The sequence below is a fragment of the Prosopis cineraria genome, unplaced genomic scaffold (genome assembly GCF_029017545.1).
Source record: "Prosopis cineraria cultivar Desert tree isolate PC_DT_omini unplaced genomic scaffold, ASM2901754v1 PC760, whole genome shotgun sequence".
Lineage (NCBI taxonomy): Eukaryota > Viridiplantae > Streptophyta > Magnoliopsida > Fabales > Fabaceae > Prosopis > Prosopis cineraria.
Window position 1 is genome coordinate 17,197 of NW_026556085.1, and position 20,215 is coordinate 37,411.

Genomic DNA, 20,215 nt, shown 5'->3' on the forward strand with positions numbered 1-20,215 from the left:
AGAGATTGCTTTGGTAGGGTTGGTTGCATATTCATATCAACTGATTTATGGAGTTCATGTCAACTAGAAAATTTGGATTTGTTACCATCAATATCAATATAGTTTATAAAATTGAAAAATTTTTTCGCCAACCCAACGGTATAAAATTAAATTATTTGTTATTCATTATTTATGAATTATTAAAGTGACATTAAATATAAAATTCCAAAATTATATTGTCTATTCTCTTATATGTAGCATATGTTGCAAAATTAATGAAATTTTAAAAGATACAATAAAAATAATACACACACACCATTAAGATGATATAGTGTATATTAACATATAATTTGGGGTAATGGACATTCAAAAATATAATATTTACACCAAATAAAAAATCATTAAATTCATAATCTTCTAAGAGTTATTTTTTTTTATTGTCAAGAGTTATAATTTGGAGTTCTATGCTCTACAACCTTCAAAACAAATAATTTATTAATTTTTTTTTGTAATTAATGCATGTAACTTCTTTTTTTTTGTGACGTTAAATTTTCAAATGTTGTATATTGTACAACAACAATGGCAACAATCGTCGTCGTCGTCATTTAAGCCATTGTAACTATTGCATTAGATTTTAAGGATTTAAGATTTATTAAAAAGCATGCATCAAATCAATAAGAAGAATTTTTCTCCATTTCTTCTTTCTAAACGTGTGTTTAGAGAGAGGAAAAAAAATAAGAGAATCAAATAAAATTTGCATAAATGATAAGAGTTCCATCATTTAGGCAAGTGATTGGGAATTTAAATTTCAATCCTTATATATCTAACTATCATGATCCTTATGCATTACACGGGTGTGAATGAAATAGTTGTATGACTCCAGATTGAATGAAAGAAATAATAAAAAGGAATGGAGAAATAATTAAATTATATGATGTCCCAATGTTTAACTACTTCACCAATCAAACCCAATGTTAACTCTCCTGTTTTGGTAAGATATGAAATAATGAAATGAATAGGAAATAAAAAATGAAGTCAACTAGAATGGAAACCCTGTACCTTTAGCTGGTAAAGATTTATTTTTTGCCTTCTATGTCTTTGAAAAAAATTTCTATTAACAAGAGAGTTTATCTCTTATATTATAAAAAAAATAAGAAAAAAATTAGAGGAGAAAACTTTTTTCCATCTGAACAAAGTACTTTTTTCATTTTAAATTATAAGATATTTATAAACAAAATTTCACATATTAATAAAGTTCATTAAATATACTTTACAATTTTATTTTTTCAAGATAAAAATGTAAACATTTAAAAATACTCTTCATTTAATACATCATTGATAAAAGAATATTAAAAAGAGAGAATATATAAAAAAATTATATTAAAAAAATATTATTAATAAAATTTTATTTTTATTAAAATATTTTATAATTTAAAATAGAAGGAGTGTAAAATGATCTCGCGATCTTGTCAACTTGCTTTTCTTAATTTCATAGTAAAATCAAAGTGTGTGCCCGACTTATGCTAGGGGGAAAAAATACATACACTTTCTTTGTTTTTTGTTTTTGTTTTTTCAAACAGCCAAATATTTACGCAATAAGCAGTTCCGTTGGCTGCGGCCACCGAAAAGGCAAGCTGGGGGCGGAAAAAGTCATGGATGATTATAAGACAACGAGCAAATACATGCTCATATCATACCATTGCTGCCCCCTATCATTTTCTATTCTTCCAAACGCTTTTGGGTCTCTTCCTTTCGATTAAGCTGGCCGGACGGAGACATCAAACTTTTCAATACGACCAACGGAACAAACACCAAAGTCTGAAGATTTTGGAGTCTCGGAACAGACACTCGCTATTTCACTCTACAAGCAAGGCCTAGATCTGAATCCCAATGCGCTTTTCTGGCCGCTACTCGTTATCCTGGTAAGTGGTAGCTATTATCCAGTCAATGGGGCCCGATGGAATTTGTATTGTCATACTTATTTTTATTCTCCCGAACATGTAGTTATTGGGGATCTGAGCATTTAATGTGTATTTATTTTACTGCAAACACAACAAAAACAAAGGAAACTTGCTAGGAGTCGCTTAAATCTTTAAGATTTGAACTGTCTATTTCTAAAGTACGACCAACGGAACAAACACTAAAGTTTGAAGATTTTGGAGTCTCGGAACAGACACTCGCTATTTCACTCTACAAGCAAGGCCTAGATCTGAATCCCAATGCGCTTTTCTGGCCGCAACTAGTTATCCTGGTAAGTAGTAGCTGTTATTCAGTCAATGGGGCCCGATGGAATTTTTATCGCGATACTTATTTTTAATTCTCCGGAACATGTAGTTATTGGGGATCTGAGCATTTAATGTGTATTTATTTTACTGCAAACACAACAAAAACAAAGCAAACTTGCTAGGATTCGCTTAAATCTTTAGGATTTGAACTGTCTATTTCTAAAATTTAAGAACAGCCGTGTACGTAGGAAGAAGAAGTATATTTTTTCCTTACTAATGTTATTTTTAATTAATCATTCAAACATTATGGCAGAAAACTTAGTTCTTTTTTAATTATTTTCTCGTTTTCTCACTGCAAGAAACATATTGTTACTCATCTAAAATGTCATTTTCTATTGCAGGTTGTGAGTGAAGTGAGCTCCTCTAGTTTTAGATCTTCAGCTGCAATGAAGCTTTGACTTTAGAACTTGTTTCTTGGCTGAGTCTTTCTACTTCAGATTAATTAGTTTCACTTGCAAGTTGGACTGATAATGGTTTTCTGGGAAGGATATGTGAGCGATGAAGTGATGGGCACCTTTGCACCTATTGTGCTTTATTGGATATATGGTGGATTTTATCAGTTGCTACCACCTCTTGACAAATATCGGTTGCATACTAGAAGAGAAGAGAAAGAGAAGAATTTGGTGCCACTCTCAGACGTGGTGAAGGGTGTTTTGCTTCAGCAGCTTGTCCAGGCGACGGTTGCACTTTTCTTGGTTAGTCATTCTACAAAGACTTGTTCAAATTTGTAGGTAATAGCATGTTTTATGAAAATTTAATTTAATTTCATTAAGAATTTTAGCTTGGCACTGGTTCTTGTTTAGACTCTTGTCTACATTAAGGCAATGTTTGGTATATGAAAAAATGTTTGCTAGAAAGGAAATGGGATATGTACCTACAAATAAAATGGAATAGTTACATTTCTCATTTGCTTTCTAGAAAGTATTTTTCTACCTATCAAACATTGCCCAAGTTTTTTATTTCTTTCCACATTTCTTATTCTCCCAGTAAAATGAATGACTTCAATAATGGAAAGCTAAAGTTATATATTAGATAAAACAAATGTACTGCTTAAAGTATTTTGAGCACTGTTGACAGAACTCATTGTCAAAATGCCTTGAATTCCTGATACAAGAAAATCAACAGAGAGCCTGTGGATTATAAAAAGACAAGAAGTTGAGCTTAAATGACTCATGTATACCTGGTTCAAACTGATTATAATTGGATATCAGGGTCTTCAGGCATACAACTTGCCATGGAAGAACTACTCAAAATGAAATATGTATATGGATTATAAATTAACTGAATTCAGTGGGAAAACTTTGCTGAAAATGATAATGTGGTAGAGACAAGCGTTATTCATGTCTACATATATAACATGCATGCATGCGTTAGAGAAAATGATGATTCATTAAGCATTAAGTATTCCTTTCCCCATTCTTTATGGATCCACATGCTGAAGTGGTTCTTGTTAACGGGTTTGAATCATTTTGTTTTCCCAGTTTTTTGGGGGGGGGGGGATGGAGGCATGTTGAGGTTTTTTCCTTCTTTTTGGGTTGGGGGGATAATAGATGAAAGTAGGGAGGAAAGAAAAGAAAGCCTCTCAAAGGCTTGAGCATGTTTCAAAATTTCCTACTTCTCCTTGAGGTGGTTTATTTTATAGTTATGCAGTTCTGTTGGTAGACTTGTTTGGCTCTACTCTGTCATTGATGCAAGTATTCTCTAAAGGTCCCATCAGATTCCAATTTTATCAAATAATCTACGGAATAAGTGAATAAAAACCTGAAAATACATATCTTATTTGTGAAATTGCATGGATAACAGATGAAATTAGGGAGAAAAGAAAAGAAAGCCTCTCAAAGGCTTGAGCATTTTTCAAAATTTCCTACTGTTCCTTGAGGTGGTTTATTTATGGTCATGTAGTTCTGTTGGTAGACTTGTTTGGCTCTATTCTGTCGTTGATATAAGTATTCTCTGAAGGTCCCATCACATTCCAATATTATCAAATAATCTACAGAATAAGTAAATAAAAACCTGAAAATACATGTCTTATTTGTGAAATTGCATGGAAACCAATATACAACTATGTTGAACTCTTCAATTTGTCCTGCTTCACATACATACAAACGTTTGCTAGTTCGCAAATAAAATTGCGTTTTTCTCAGCTTGTGTACTCAATTTTGTATCTCTGTCTTTCCTCCCTGTATGGCATACACGTAGGGATCCCTAATATTGTTGGGTGCCTAATCTGCAGCATGTGCCCCAATAATAATTTTCTTTCAAAGTTCATGATGCTAAGAACATTCTGTTCTCTGCTCTGGCTGTTGTTGGATGGCTAATATGCTTCCTAACATTCTGCAGTTGACCTCAAAGGCAAACGAATCTGGGGTTATAGTGCAGCCCTCCATTCCCTTTCAAGTTGCGCAGATCATTATAGCGATGTTTGTCATGGATACATGGCAGTACTTTGTGCACCGATACATGCATCAAAACAAATTTTTATACCGCCATGTTCACTCCCAACATCACAGACTGGTTGTCCCTTATGCAATAGGAGCCCTTTATAATCATCCTCTTGAGGGTCTTCTTCTTGACACTTTTGGCGGGGCAATCTCATATCTTGTCTCGGGGATGACTGCGAGAACAGCCGTTGCATTCTTCTGCTTCTCGGTCATCAAGACTGTTGACGATCACTGTGGACTCTGGTTGCCTGGCAATATCTTCCACTTGTTCTTTGAGAACAACACAGCTTATCACGACATACATCATCAACTACAAGGGTTGAAATATAATTATTCTCAACCATTTTTTCCCATATGGGATAAACTTCTTGGGACATTCATGCCATACAGCCTTGTAAAGCGGCCTGGAGGGGGGTTTGAGGCAAGGGCAGCAAAGGACTAGTTAGACTGTAAAAAAGTTAGTCTTGTGTGTAATCGCTCATACTCTCACTTCTGATGGGTTCTATTTTATCAGAGCCTGGTTCATTCATGAGTTACGTTTGTTGATCACAAACGCTAGGCCTCGCTGTGGAAATATAATCCCAAGTCGTTTGGTCGCTTCATCACTCTTGTTAAGTTCATTTGGTCATGTAAGCTTTGCAATTCCATTCTAATGCGGTAGCGTAAATGATATGGATAGAGCCTCTCATCATCAGGGTGGCTTTGGTGTATTTAATTTATGAACGTGAGAGTTGCTAACAGAGTATCAATTTGTCACCCTCTGTAATATCGCAAGGCTGAGTCTTGATGCGTTTTAAGTCTATTCATTTATACCGTGTTGTATCCGTTTTAAGTTATTCTGGAGCTGTACCACACTTTTGAGTCATCATTCTGGTATCAATAGCTAAGAAAAAACCTCAGTTCACATGTAAGGGTAGACAGCACTGCCTCTTGCAAACAATTTTAAAATTAAATTCTTAATTCGGAACTTAAAATTTAAATGGTTCACATCACATATCTCTCAATCGAAAAATTTACTAATGATCAAATTATTTTTTTTAAAAAAAAAAGGGTGGGGGATGGTTTGACAACAGATTGTTCATCTGAGTTAAAGCAGTGAAATTCTTCGAGTGTTTGATATTCAGTTTTCAAATAAGAACAGCTGAATACAAATCTTTTGAACAAGCTTATGTTATTTTTGGCTTCAAATATTGATCTCCAATGTTGTCTCCAGAGAACCTAACATAGCAAACACTTAAAAATTGCACCCCAAAGGCACCTAAGATTATCCAGGTGATAAAGATCTGGGCTGTAATGAATAATAGTGAGAATTTAAACCCTCTTTTTTTCAGCAAAGAATTAAAACCCTCTTAATTAAAAAAAATTGCACCAACAACGCCTCACTACATTCAAAAGCAAAATCTAGAAAGTAAGAAATAAATGAACTTCTTTTCGTGCAATTCATGGAAAACAAGATATAGAAGGCCTCTTAAATTGAAATTATCATAGGTAGAATCTTCATGCTGAGCTGAATTTGGCGCGCCGCTCCTCATATGATGCTGAATCAGTGAAATCCAATTCAATCAGAGAAAGAGATCAGTCATTGAAATTATCATTGGTAGAATCTTCATGCTGAGCTGAATTTGGCGCGCCGCTCCTCATATGATGCTGAATCAGTGAATCCAATTCAATCACAGAAAGAAATCAGTCAAATTGAGATAACTCTGACAGTCATTTCGAGCAAAGCTTAAAAAGAATATTGACCTGTATCCCAACCAACCATTATCAGATCTCTATACAATATAAATGTATAATAAAATTATCAAAATGAGACTCAAACCTAGGTGTAAAGAACTTTGTTTTCAAATTATTATTGACAGGATGGGGTTGGCATGGAGTAATAAAATGCTAGCGAGTACAAAAATAAACCTGCAAGGTTATAGAGTATGCACGAGACAAATAAAAAAAAGAGGGGGGAGGGGCTAAGATGGTTTTGAAACAATTAGTCCTGTCTCGCTCTATAGTCATCTCTAAAATTGTGGGTGACAGAACTCACGCTCAGTTGGTCGTGACATAAGAGGGACATGGGAAGCTTTCTTCTTGGTTCCTTCATAACGCTGCAAGCTTTGATCTGGAAAAAGAACTGGCATCATCAATCATAATAAACAACTTTAACCAAAATAGGCATAAAATTGAAGTGGAATCCATAATCAAGATTTGCAGCAGTACCATTTGATGGAGGCATGAAATTAAGAATAGCTTCGTGGAAGATTGCAGCCTGGAGCTGGAAAGTTTGGCATTCATTCACAAAGTGTAAACGCAAGGCTTCTCCAGCATCTGGATATATATACAGTTAATTTGAGTATTATTCAGCAGTTCTGAGTTAACGACGCTTGAATAAGAACCATCTTTAACGTTATACATTAGAGATATACCTGAAGAACACATAAACCTAATATCTGCAAATTCACAAGACTGAAGAACCAATGGAATCTCTGCTGCCATGATATACTGGGGTTTCCTTGGAGTCCTGTTAGTGTCCAGTAAAATATCAATCACCTACAAATTTAAGCATCAAAGAATTTAGAGTCATTAGCGCAAACTGCAGAGGCTTATAACAGACATGGAGATGGAGAAGAACAATATGGAAATACTTTCAATTTTGAAGGTTTCCTTTCATCCTCACATAGATAACCTGAATATATATATATATATGTGTGTGTGTATATATGTATATGTATATATATAACAATTGCCATTGGCCCTGCCATATGGTATTTTGTCCTATTTTTTCAAGTCAAATCATATTTGGCCAGCTACAGCTCGAATCATTTATAAAGATGTTTCTTCCAAGAAATAAAGAACCTTTTCTGCTTCCACATCACCTCATTGCTCTTTCTCTTTCCAAATTTTCACAAATCTAGAATAGCATTGATGTCCTTTTTTATCATCAGTACGTCCTTATTCTGGTCGCTCATTCAAAATCAGGTAGCATCATCTCTCTTCTCCCCTTCTACGCATGTTTCACCTACATGAAATCTGTATCCTCTCTACAAATATATTTCTATTCTTGATATGGAGATAATCCAAGTCTCCCAGGTTTCACCTACACAACTCTTGCTCAATTTCACTGTTACACGAATTCTCCCTCTCAATTGTGGAATTCCTCGATTTATGGCTTTTCAGGTGGCTACAAGAATTCTTCTGAGTAGCATACCTGTTTTTCGTCCATAAATTGAATTTATTTGATTTGACATTTTGAAATCAGAACAGTGCATCATTGCAGAGGTTGACAAGTGGTCACAGCCATTTAAGACAAGTACCAAAAACTTAAATGCAGACATCTATTAATATAAAGCAATAAAGTATTACCACAGTAACAACTAAGACACATTTTTATATGGCAGAAGAGACAGAACACTTCCATTTAGTAAGTGTTGCCTTTATTTAGCCCACAGAACTCTTATTATTCCACTTATATAATGTTTAACCAGATTTGTTACTTCTTTGCCTTCACAGTTAAACTTGGAGAACATGTCAAGGTGCAGCCTGAACAAGATTTGTTCTATTGTAATTTCACAAAGTATAAATAATCAACAAGGAGACGTCTATATAGAATATAAATTTATACATGAGCATGTTAGGTACGCACATCTGGAGATTCAAGACCTTTGCCAACCATGAATAGAATGGCAACCATGCAGCGAACCTGATGCCATAGAAAAGCTGTGCCTTTGATTTTAATCACCCAGAGTTGATTATCATCATACCTGAAGGTAGATTTGGGGGAAAAAAAATTGCTCAGACTGTAATGTCCACGACAACTCCAACTGACAAATTGCTAGTTCTAGTAAGGATAATACATTTATTAAGTTTTTAACTATATAAAGCCACCATAACTCTGAATTCTGATATGACACAGGTATTGAGTGTTCCCCATTTGAGCTATATATCATGTAAAATGTAATTAGCCCCCTCGTTAAAATTTCTGAGGGTTTGGTACAAATATGAAGGCTAAAACTTAGTGCAAACTAGTAATGTGCATTTTCGATGGTAATTTAGCACAACATGAGCATGCACACACGTGCAGAAACACACAAAAGATCAGAAAAATTGTCTACCAATTTTAACCTCACATTAGTAGGAGACATCTCAAACAAGTTGATATGCCGCCTATAGTTGTGTACATTTGCTGCATCCATTTTACAGAAGTTCCTATAATCATGTTCTCCTAAGAACTTCTTGGCAGCACTCTCCATAGCCTGAAGTGACATTATACAAAGAAAAGTATGTACCGCTCATTAGTAATAAGCCTTTTGAGTCTAGGGTATAATCACAGACAGGCAAAGGAGTTCAAAAAATTTTAAAAAAATCACAAAAGGAAAATGGTTTTCCTGCCTGAATATTCAAGTTTTCTCTCCAGAAAAAATATTCATACTCCCTGCTTAAACAGCTGAACCTGATTAAAGTGAACAAAGAAAGTGATAAGTGATTGCAAATTAAGAGGTCAACATTTCCAAGTAACAGGTAAAAATAATTTCAGTTTAATCCTGGCAATCTGAAGGTCGGAAAATACAATACAATTCAAGAAACATCCAAACCATTCTACCTCAAAATTCAGTTTAAATTGCAATTATATGATTAAATTGTAATAGCTTCCTATATGAAACCAACTTCTTGTCAACTTAAGTAAGCTCTTGGGGCAATTGAAATTGTCGCCCAAGTCAGCCTCTCTAGCAGGAATTTAACATAACGCCTTTGCCTTTTCTTTGAGCGATTCTATTACAAGCACTAATTCTAGTCTATAATATCTTTCTCTGTATTTCTATTCTGTTTTATATACTACTTGCATGTAAAGGAAGATTATTTGTTGGACTTCATATACCATTACACATTTGTCTGGCCCATTCAAATTCAAGAATTTCAAATAGGCCATTTCATTCATTAATTATAATGTCGAGGGAATTACAAAGTTTGAAACCCTTGACCAATGTGGAATAACTTTTGTCCACAACCACTAAACAAAAGGAGTGCAACTTAATGGAGTTTCAAATAAAATTAATTATGAAGTAGGGTTGGGAATCTTCCAATATGCCATAACAAAAATAGTAATTCCCAGCTCTTGTACTGCTCTTGCTGTCACCAATTCCCCATATGACTTGATCATCAGGTGAAAAAGCAAAGTTACAAATGAAGCAGACAAACCTTGCATGGAAATCAACAGGAACAGGACACCAGCCCAGAATTCGAATATCATTAGGAAGGACTCGATTTAGCACCTTCACATAATCAATGTCCCCTTCTGCAAAAGGCAAGTTAAATTTATTCAAAAAGAGGGAAGAAACAGAACACGACTCAGTATGAACAATGCTGGAGAAGCAAATGAGACAAAAAAATATGGCAAACAGTCACCTCTATTGCTCTGGCAAATATAAAGTGCCAAATACCATTACTAAAGTCAAATTTACAATCGCCTAAAATCAAGATGCCTCCATCATTTTTTTAATCATCAATATCCAACTCAATGGACATAAAAACATCTCATAACAACAAATAATAAGCAATCACAGGGAGAAAAAAAAAAGTAATCTCATCTTTCAAAAGAACTTTGTTCTAACCATGTTGCTCTTCTGAAAAAATTTCTCCAGCATTTCTATTATTTGTTCCTGATTCCTTGAGGTTTGACCTTAAAAAAAGAGCTATTACCTGCTTCAAAATTTTGCTCATAAGAGCCACTTAAGTAAATTAATTAACAGAAAGCATGATGCTCCATATATCAATAACTAAATTTAGCTGAAATGGCTGAAATAAATACAACACCACCACCATATGAACTTTCAATCCTGATGCTTAACATAGCTACCTTTTAAGGGATGCATAGTCAAATGGAAATTTATTAACTTGCTTCAAATTTTCTGCATAAAAATCCCTTGTCTTCCATTTAGAAATTTATTTAGCATTGCTCTAAACAGCCTCAACTTATCTTACAAGCATTTGTCATAGAAGCAGGTTCTAGGAGACAATGATTGCTATCGTGTATCTTAAGTTCTTAACAGTTGGAAAAGTATAAATTGGAACTTATATAAACTACGTAGCATTGATATTTATCAGTCATTGCTGGTAGGAAGTGTATTTTTCTTTTATTTTCCTTTTCATTTCAAGTTGACTTACTTGTCCAACAGAAGAAACACCTTTGTCTGTTCTACCACATCTTGAATATTGTGACTCCTTCTTGTCACCAACCAATAGCCTTGTTTTCTCAAGAGCTTTAAAAATCTCAGACTGCAATAAAATTATAGATGATAGATCACACAGAGGCATTCACTCGCTGACTTTACAGCATATTAATACTGAGGAAAAATTCAGAACTCTTCATCCATCGCATGGATAATTTATAATGTACATTCATTTTTGTGATGAGTAAAGATAATTCTGCTTGCTAGTATGCATGAAGAATTTGTGCAGCTTATGGAAATAAATGGCTAAAAAATCAGCGTCAAAACAAACCTCGACAGTTGGATCCATTTGTGCCTCTGACGAAAAACCATAGAACCTGCATTTAACAGATAGCATTAAAAAAAAAACCTAATATTCATTATCACATATTATTTATAAAATTCTAGTTCAATAAATATAAACAAGGCAGTGAAATAATGGAAGGTGAAGCACTCCAGATTCTTCCAATTCAACTGAAGGAAATACTAAACCTGCATGCAAAATTCAGATTCTAAAAGGCCCTAAGCACAGTCACGTCATCTCTGAAGAAACCTCTAAAGATACTCAAGTATATTCATCAAAACTTAAACTATTTACTCATATGTCATGACCTTAAAATTCTAAAAGTTGTACCATATGATTGTGTTGCGTTGAAAAATAAATTATATGAAATGCACCACATATCTGTCTTTCCTTTATAGGTCACAGCTTCCATGCTTGTTTTTCAGTAAAAGGTGAAGGAATAGTTTGCTCTGTGCTCATTGCACAGCTTTGTGCTTCTATGCCTGTTTTAGGGAAAAAAAGAAGAAGAAGAAGAAGAAGAACATCATATACCTTTTTCCAAAGTACATGACTTTCAGAGCAACATATCTCTTGCTATGTTTGCTAAGCATCAACTGATAGCCTGTGTCAAGATTTAAGGGTAATTCACATATGCAGCATGTTTTAGCAGTCTGAATTCTCTCGTGACAAGAAAGTAAGATATATATATAAACTATAATTGCACAATAAATATGACAATAAACTCAGTTAATTTATCATTTTCTTTAAAAATGTGAAAAATACAAAATCCATGCAAATAAAACAAACAGATTAAGCATCCGGGTTTATAACTCAATGAAATCAAGGAGCACATCAAAAAAATGTTTACTAGGCATATAAGAATATAAGTGAAGCTTAAAATTTTCAGGAATTGACACTTAATATTTTCTACTGACCTTTCCGTCTAAAAATAGTCTAGTACATTTATTCAAAGAGATTAACCATATCAAACAAACAGTCATTGGTAAAAGAATAGATGGACAATGAACAGTGGAGGCAGACACTTACTCTAGGAGTGGGAGACAGAATATATGGTTAGAGGAACACTTTATCTCTTACCTGATTTCTTTAACATGGTTTACAGTTTTCAATTAAATTATTTTCTTATGTATTTATATTGTGCATATATCATCCATAGGTATTCATATAGAAATTCTTAATCGTATACTCCAAGATGACACAATGTTTGCATACATGCAAGAAATCATAAAACTAATTACATATGCTATTACCAAGTAAGATGATGAACAATTTTAGAAATCAACTTTAATTTTTTGTCAGGTTCCTTGTACTTTAAAAATTTTCCGCGAAAGCCATCTCAAGAAGAGGGGGAAATATACAAAAAATCATTTCTTTGGCACCACAAGGACCGATAAATTATCTGAAGTTCCAGCTTTTAACACAAGCCACAGAATTCATTCCACAATCCTCTCCTCAAACATCAAATTCCATGACAGTGCTTCTACTTTAATATATTGCATCATATGCTCAAGTGCTCTATCAGCATGCTAGGTTCCATTATGATTACAATGGCAACCGTATTATCAAAACTAAACATCCAAAAATGATATGGAGAGGGCAACCTGGCACTTTTTGTATCTTCTCTTCTGTCTTCACGTTTCCTTTTTTTGATTTCATGTGTTTGTCATCAGAACTGTGTAATTTCTCCTCAATCTGCACCACAATTTAATATCCCTAAATAATGCAGTAGAAACCTTCCATATTTTCCCCTTTCTTTTCCTTGAGTAAATTTTTCCTAGCTGAAAATTTGCAATGGTTTATAAAGCTCACAATGATAAGAACTTAAAAAGAAAATATTAGCTAACCCCGTGCTTGCCACAATTTGTGAGTTGAGACAATAACTTTGCATTTTCAGCCTCTAATTCCTGGTTTATGAATCAAAGTTCAATAAGAAAAACAACAGATAAAATTGTGAGCTAGATTTATAAACAGATTCTCATTGCAGTTTCTGTACTTATCAAAACAGAAAAAAAAAAAAACACAACAACAGCAAAAAATTACATTCAATTTATTAATTGCAGACCAGACACCAAGGTTAGAATTAACAACAGAGGATAATTAGACACACACATCAATCCCCTTTATTATTATTATAATTATTATTATTTTCTATCTATGATTATATGAAGGTGTTGAGTTTATTAATATTTTCAGAGCCAAATGTAAAAAGACCAAGTATCTTATATGCCTGCATTTGCTATGGTAATATGATTATCATACTAAAACATGGAAATATAGGATGCCAAAAAATCGTAAAACCTTACATGCTTGGGCGTCGTCATCTACTTGTTTTTATTGTCAAACCAAATATGGAATCTCTAACTTCCCAATATCTGATGTGACAGCAATCTTACAAGGAACTTAATAATAGTACTTGGTTCTCTCCATGTACTTATGCCTAATAAACATGCAACTGAGTTCAACTCAACCTACACTCTGAGTCAATTTCGCAATTAACCATGAAGCTTAGATGGTCTTAATAAAATTATCGAAAATCCTTTCTTCTATAATTCATGCATCTCTTTCAAACTTACAGAGGATCCAGAAACGCACATTGAACTGATAGCAGTGTCTCAAACTGTTAAATACTCAGAACAGTAATGAAAGCAAAAAAATCTATTAAATAAATTAGAGCAAGAATCTTACCCTAAAAAATTTAATAGCCAGAGTAGGAGAATCTCCAAGGGAAATGATATTTTATTTCTCAATGTGTCTAGCTATGACGAGAGCCAGCCCATTTATAATGCAGGAATTACATCAGAATAACAAATAAATAATAAGAAATAATCCCAACATATCTTACAACTGACTCAAACTGACTTAACGTCGGTGAACCACTTAGCAAAAGTTGATCCATTTATTTAGCTAACTGAAAATGCAATAATTAAATAAAAATTAATTTATTTCTGCATAACTGATTCAAACTTCCTCCCATTTCTTCTCTGATAAGTCAATAGTGGAGGACCCTGTTGACTTAGCATGCTATCACAAACGATATTTCAGAAAGTGCAGAAGTGTAAGAAGCAACAATTCCTAAGCTTTATACAAGCAACAAGAACTAAAACGAGACAAACTGAAAATACTCGCTAAAACGAGACAAACTGAAAAAACTCGCGGGCATGCTAATCAAGCAGGAGAAGCCATTGTACTCAGAAAAGATTGACGGTCTAACCAATAAAGCCCAGTTAACCCCAGAAAGCAAGAAAATCATTTCCTTTGAGTTCCTCGTTTTGGTTTTCCCACTTTCCCGGCAAACAAACAGAGACTGATCATACCATAACCCTGGTTTGAAGAGCATCAATCTGGGATTGCAGGCTGACTACGAAGTCAGCGTCTTTCGTCGACATGGCCGACTTCAGCCTTGAGCTTCAGTGCGAATTCGCGACAGTCAGGCTGTAGGCTTTAGTACTGGTTAAGTCCGAACTCCTAATATTGGTTAACGTGCAAGGGCGAATTTGGGATTTTGGATCGCTTTTATTTGGAGAGAGAAAGTCTTCTTTTCCCCTATTACTATTACTTTAGCGTGAAACTATACTTTATGATTTTTGAAAATAACTACAATAATGCGATTTATGCTCCAAAGGAATTTCCATTCCCGGCTTTTTCAGGCAACACCGAAGTTTTTGCCTGACCCCAAAAATTAAAATAAAAAAAAAACAAAGAAAGAAAGAAAGAAAGAAAGAAAATAACTTTGTTAGACAGTATTAGGCTATTATCGCTGCGCTTGAAATTTATAGTTTCCCTTGATGGTCAAAAAATAATGATGATGTTTTTCTTTAAACAAAATAAAAAAAAGTTAAAAATTTATAAACCACCAATACTTTAAATTATCTCATGTATTTGTATTGATATTGTATTCATTGGCACTTTTTTAATATGTATCCATAAAGTATTAAAATATTATTTTTTATTTTAAAAATTTTTAATTTTTGATACGTATCCATTATTTTTAAATTGTAAGTTAATACCTTAAAGTTGATACTTTGAGATTGCTTTTAAAAAAATTAAATTTTATTAAAGATTGCAATATTATTTTCTTTGCTTCTAATATGTTTCTGTGATTTGTTTTCAAAGTCAAAAATTAAATTTTTCTTAAAAAATAAGTTTTAGATATAATAAAAGAATAAAAATTATATTTTTTAATTATAAAAATGTGGGAATATTATCTTTTGGCATATAAACCCGAAATATAAAACTATTGGCAAAGATTAGAAGGTAGGCAATTAGATAGAGTTAAAATAAAAGTATAATTAATAATTATATATTGCTTGGTGTTACTATAAAGAACTATATATATATATATATATATGCTAGGTTGGATATTTTATAAATTGAAATTATATTTTTAATGTTTTTATGACTTTTTTGACAAATATATTTGCATGTATTGAAAGTATATTGTATCTTATATTTTTAAAAATAAAAGTATCAACATATCATATCTGATATACATATCAATATTTATGCAACATAATCAAAGACTAATCTCCAATGTAATCTAATTGATTAAACACCGAGTATAGCATATTAGGTTGGGTCAATTAAGTTTTTCTTGACCTAGAATGAATCATACAAATTTAATGACATAAGACTCTTGCTCTTCTCACTCTTAATATCTCTAATCTTTACATATTTATTAAGTGAAAATAATTTATAAAATATAAAATTTATGAGAACATTTTTCATCGATCAATCACATTCATTATTCATTGACATATTCAAGAAATTTTTGTTACTGCTACTCGACAAATGACATCCTTACCTACATTTTAGGAGTCATGAGTTTACTTGGTCGAAAGCAAGGCCTTTTCCTCTCCTATTTCCAAAGGCAAAGGAATTAGAAAGCTTGGAACATCATAGACGAGACAAACTCGTTCAAGATCCGCATTTTGATTTCCGACACACACATGGAAACACCTCATATTTTGCAGCTACCTTTGAACACTGTCTTTCTCTTTCAATTACTTCCCCTGATCTGGTGCCAACTGCTACTTGTTCGGCTAGGGTTGAATCCAACAAACTACACTGTAAGAATCTCATAGCCATTGCTGGCCACTGCCTGAGCTCCCGCAAGCTCAAATCTCACAGAAGCAAAATTGGTTTGTAGTGTATGGCTTTTTTCCAAGAGAAGAGGAGATTGATTCGAGAAGCATTTTTAAGATTGAAGCCTTCTCTGATGTGCCATTGACTAGAGCTTATTTCTGATTCATATGGTGCTAATATTGTGATCTCTTATACATGCAACTAGCAAAATTAGAGTGATTTGTGAAGGCTTAGAGAATTAAATAGATGCGATGGATACCAGTAATGGTTCTACGTTAAGTGAACATCGCAAACCTCATGAATCAGTTTCAAAAAGTGCAGATTCATTATCTGTTCCTCCATTGCAAACTTCTCCAAAGTCACCGAAATCCTGTGGCTCTCCAAGGTCCCCTAGGTTCCAAGTCAAGGGCGGCAAGCGAAGTCCAAATCATGATAAGCACCCATATTCTTCAAGAGACGGATGTCCCAAGAAAGGTAAAGCCTCTAGGACAGATTCTTATGGAGGCCTGTTCCATAAAAGCTAGGTAGATCAATCTCTTCATGAATACACGTGTAAACATGTCATGCATGAGTCCCATTAATAAGTGACCCTGATTACTAGGCTTCATGTCTTTAATAATATATAATTACACTTACGTATTTGTAAGCTTGATCAATCTGTTTCAGAATGTGCAGATCCATTCTCTGTTACTTCATTGAAAATTTCTCCAAAGACACCGGCATCCCCCACTTCTCCAAAGTCTCCGAGGTCCCCAAGGTTACCTGGCCATAGTCCAAAGAATGAAAGGCAATCACGTTCGCCACGAGATGGACGACCAAAGAAAGGTACATGCAATATTCAAAATGATTAAATTTCCCATACTGGGTTCCATTTGTTGATATTTGATCACTCCTATTAAGATGCTAAAGTTAAACCTATGTGCTAGGTTATCGTGGCCATCTAATTGCAATGCGTTTTTTCCATTATAGGATACACTATGACTCATAGTTACCGGAAAATGAAGGGAGTGGTTTGGCATTATCAGGGAAATTTTCCTTCCATTGTATTCCATGGCTATCAAATATTTATTATGATATTTAGCGAAAACCCATATTATTCCGTTAATTAAACGACTTATCTGTTAAAAACGCCCCCGTTTCTTTGAGGGGACTCCTGTTAAGTTACATTTTCAAACTGAGGTGCTTTGTGACATTTTGAAGTCCATGTACTAAAGGTGTAGGTAAACCTTAATTTGAGTGGATAAAATGCGTTGTCTGAAAAATATTTCTGATATTTTTATGTTTGAGAGTAACGTTTTAATCTTTTTTCTTTTTTCTTTTTTCTTTAATAATGCAGGAGGTTGTGGAGGGAAAGGCACGTGGGGAGGATTGCTTGATACTGAAGACATGAACTTTCTTGACCCTCATGATCCAAACTATGACAGCACTGAGGTGAAAAGATTAAACCTTTGGTTGCTTGTTTTGCGTTTATGTCATGTGATCAACACCAAGAAGTTGAAAGCAAGTATGATTTGCAGGAAAATGAACCTTCGAATGAAAAGAAAAAGAAAGGGGAGTTAGATGAGTACAAGAAGAAAGCTACAATAATAGTGGAGGAATATTTCACCACCGATGATATTGTTGCTGTAAAAAACGAACTGAGAGAACTTGGAACGCCATACTTCAGCTACTATTTTGTCAAGAAGCTTGTTTCAATGTCAATGGACAGACATGACAAAGAAAAAGAAATGGCTGCTGTTCTGCTATCTGCACTTTATGCTGACACAATTGATCCTTCTCAAGTTTACAAGGGCTTCAGTAAGCTAGTTGCATCTGCAGATGACCTGATTGTAGACATACCAGACGCAGTGGATGTTCTAGCGCTTTTCTTGGCTCGAGCTGTGGTTGATGACATACTTCCTCCTGCATTTTTAAAGAAACAGATGGCTTACTTACAGAAGGATTCAAAAGGGATTGAAGTCTTGAAAAAGGCTGAGAAGAACTATCTTGCAGCCCCTCTGCATGCAGAAATCATAGAGCGCCGGTGGGGAGGCAGTAAGAATATGACAGTTGATGATGTGAAGGCTAGAATAAACAATTTGTTGATAGAATATGTAACAAGTGGTGACAAGAAAGAAGCTTTTAGATGCATTAAGGATTTGAAAGTTCCATTTTATCATCATGAGATAGTGAAACGCGCTCTTATAATGGCAATGGAGAGGCGCCAAGCAGAAGGTCCCTTACTAGATCTCTTGAAAGAAGCAGCTGAAGAAGGTTTTATCAACTCAAGTCAAACCTCAAAGGGCTTTGATCGGTTGATTGACACTGTCGATGACTTATCACTTGACATACCAAATGCACGTGAAATACTCCAAAAACTAATGTCCAAGGCAGCATCCGAGGGTTGGCTATGTGTTTCATCTTTGAAATCGCTCTCACCGGAGACAGAGAAAAAGTCACTAGAAGAAAATGCAGCCAGAAGTTTCAAGCTAAAGGCTCAGTCCATAATTCAAGAGTACTTCTTGTCGGGTGATATATTTGAAGTAATTAGTTGTCTTGAGCAAGAGAGCAACACTAGCTCTGCACATCTCAAAGCAATCTTTGTCAAGAGACTTATAACATTAGCTATGGATCGAAAGAAGCGGGAGAAGGAAATGGCCTCGGTTCTGCTTTCATCTCTGTGTTTTCCAGCTGATGATGTTGTTAATGGTTTTGTCATGTTGATAGAATCAGCAGACGACACTGCTCTGGATAATCCAGTAGTGGTGGAGGATCTTGCCATGTTCCTGGCCAGATCAGTAGTGGATGAAGTCCTGGCCCCACAGCATCTAGAAGAGGTTGGAACACAGTGTCTGGGGCAAGATTCAATAGGAAGTAAAGTGCTTCAAATGGCCAAGTCATTGCTAAAGGCCAGGCTTTCTGGGGAGAGAATATTAAGGTGTTGGGGTGGAGGGGGAAGCAGCAGATCTGGGTGGGAAATTGAGGATGTCAAGGACAAGATTATAAACCTTTTGGAGGAGTATGAGTCTGGAGGTGACATAAGGGAGGCATGTCGATGCATGAAAGAACTAGGAATGCCATTTTTTCACCACGAGGTCGTCAAGAAAGCCCTGGTGAAAATCATTGAGAAGAAGAATGACAGGTTGTGGGGTCTGCTCAAGGAATGCTTTGAATCAGGACTGATAACTACCAACCAGATGATGAAGGGGTTTGGAAGGATTGCAGAATCTCTTGATGACTTGGCTTTGGATGTCCCTGATGCTAAGAAACAGTTTATACACTACGTGGAACGAGCAAAGAGCTCAGAATGGTTGGATGCTTCATTTAGTCTCAGCAAATTTGAACATTCAACGGAGAATGGAACCTGCTAACTCTGATGGGGTAATCAACAATATAATTTGTACTTCGTTTCTTTTTCCTGAATTTACTCCTTTTGATCACATATTACCATGCTCCTTGACCAAATCCTGAAATTCCTTTAAAAAAAATTTTTTGGCGCTTTATTGCTTGATTTGTTGCCCCCATTGTCATTTGACCCTTAGTTCTTCTTAACATGCCATTATTGGCATCAAGGTACGTAAAACCGGACCGGTCATTGAACCGGTTATGGCATTGGGTCACGGGTTAGTGGTTCAATTAGGGTTGAACCGGGGGTTGAACCGGTGGCAAATCGGTCATGATTAAAATAATACAATTTAAATAAAAAGACATTAATTATAAAAATATTCAACTAAATTCAACCACTCAAAAGTCTAACAGTAATAAAATACAATATTTTAAATATCTATCATTACACTTACAACTCTTCAATCTCAAAAGTTTAGAGAAGAGATGGAAATAGAGTTGGAGAAGAGACGAAGATTGAGCTAGAAAAAAGACGAAGAGTCAGAGACTAAGCTGGAGAAGAAATGAAGATAGTAAAGACAGAGATAGAGTTGGAGAAGAGATGGA

General features: G+C 34.6%; 3 protein-coding genes across 13 annotated transcripts; 2 read left to right on the forward strand and 1 right to left on the reverse strand.

Moving 5' to 3' along the window:
• The first annotated feature begins 1,514 nt into the window (after positions 1-1,514).
• Positions 1,515-5,461, forward strand: LOC129298273 (very-long-chain aldehyde decarbonylase GL1-9-like). 6 transcript variants are annotated; one of them, XM_054936658.1, is made up of 4 exons: positions 1,582-1,901; positions 1,984-2,230; positions 2,606-2,959; positions 4,605-5,461. In XM_054936658.1, the coding sequence occupies exons 3-4, from the start codon at positions 2,735-2,737 to the stop codon at positions 5,145-5,147; spliced, it is 768 nt and encodes a 255-aa protein (XP_054792633.1). In that variant the 5' UTR covers positions 1,582-1,901; positions 1,984-2,230; positions 2,606-2,734; the 3' UTR covers positions 5,148-5,461. The 6 variants fall into 6 exon arrangements, 5 of the variants coding, with proteins under 5 accessions (XP_054792633.1, XP_054792634.1, XP_054792635.1 ...); XM_054936659.1 differs by having other exon boundaries at positions 2,045-2,230; XM_054936660.1 differs by having other exon boundaries at positions 2,100-2,230.
• A 398-nt stretch (positions 5,462-5,859) lies between these two features.
• LOC129298274 (uncharacterized) lies at positions 5,860-14,675 on the reverse strand. 4 transcript variants are annotated; one of them, XM_054936665.1, is made up of 15 exons: positions 14,518-14,675; positions 13,048-13,107; positions 12,805-12,895; positions 11,735-11,804; positions 11,192-11,237; positions 10,856-10,966; positions 10,303-10,390; positions 9,890-9,986; positions 9,083-9,143; positions 8,816-8,946; positions 8,337-8,454; positions 7,120-7,243; positions 6,914-7,021; positions 6,741-6,815; positions 5,860-6,352 (listed from the first exon to the last, which is right to left on the reverse strand). In XM_054936665.1, exons 1-15 carry the CDS (start codon positions 14,587-14,589, stop codon positions 6,312-6,314), a joined length of 1,293 nt encoding a protein of 430 aa, XP_054792640.1. In that variant the 5' UTR covers positions 14,590-14,675; the 3' UTR covers positions 5,860-6,311. The 4 variants fall into 4 exon arrangements, with proteins under 4 accessions (XP_054792640.1, XP_054792638.1, XP_054792639.1 ...); XM_054936663.1 differs by having other exon boundaries at positions 14,415-14,666; XM_054936664.1 differs by having other exon boundaries at positions 6,316-6,448; positions 14,415-14,667.
• Positions 14,676-16,053: 1,378 nt separating this feature from the next.
• LOC129298272 (MA3 DOMAIN-CONTAINING TRANSLATION REGULATORY FACTOR 2-like) lies at positions 16,054-19,704 on the forward strand. Of its 3 annotated transcripts, none has more exons than XM_054936654.1 (4): positions 16,054-16,759; positions 16,952-17,110; positions 17,622-17,716; positions 17,803-19,704. In XM_054936654.1, exons 1-4 carry the CDS (start codon positions 16,537-16,539, stop codon positions 19,633-19,635), a joined length of 2,310 nt encoding a protein of 769 aa, XP_054792629.1. In that variant the 5' UTR covers positions 16,054-16,536; the 3' UTR covers positions 19,636-19,704. The 3 variants fall into 3 exon arrangements, with proteins under 3 accessions (XP_054792629.1, XP_054792630.1, XP_054792631.1); XM_054936655.1 differs by having other exon boundaries at positions 16,961-17,110; XM_054936656.1 differs by having other exon boundaries at positions 16,684-16,809.
• The last annotated feature ends 511 nt before the right edge of the window (positions 19,705-20,215 follow it).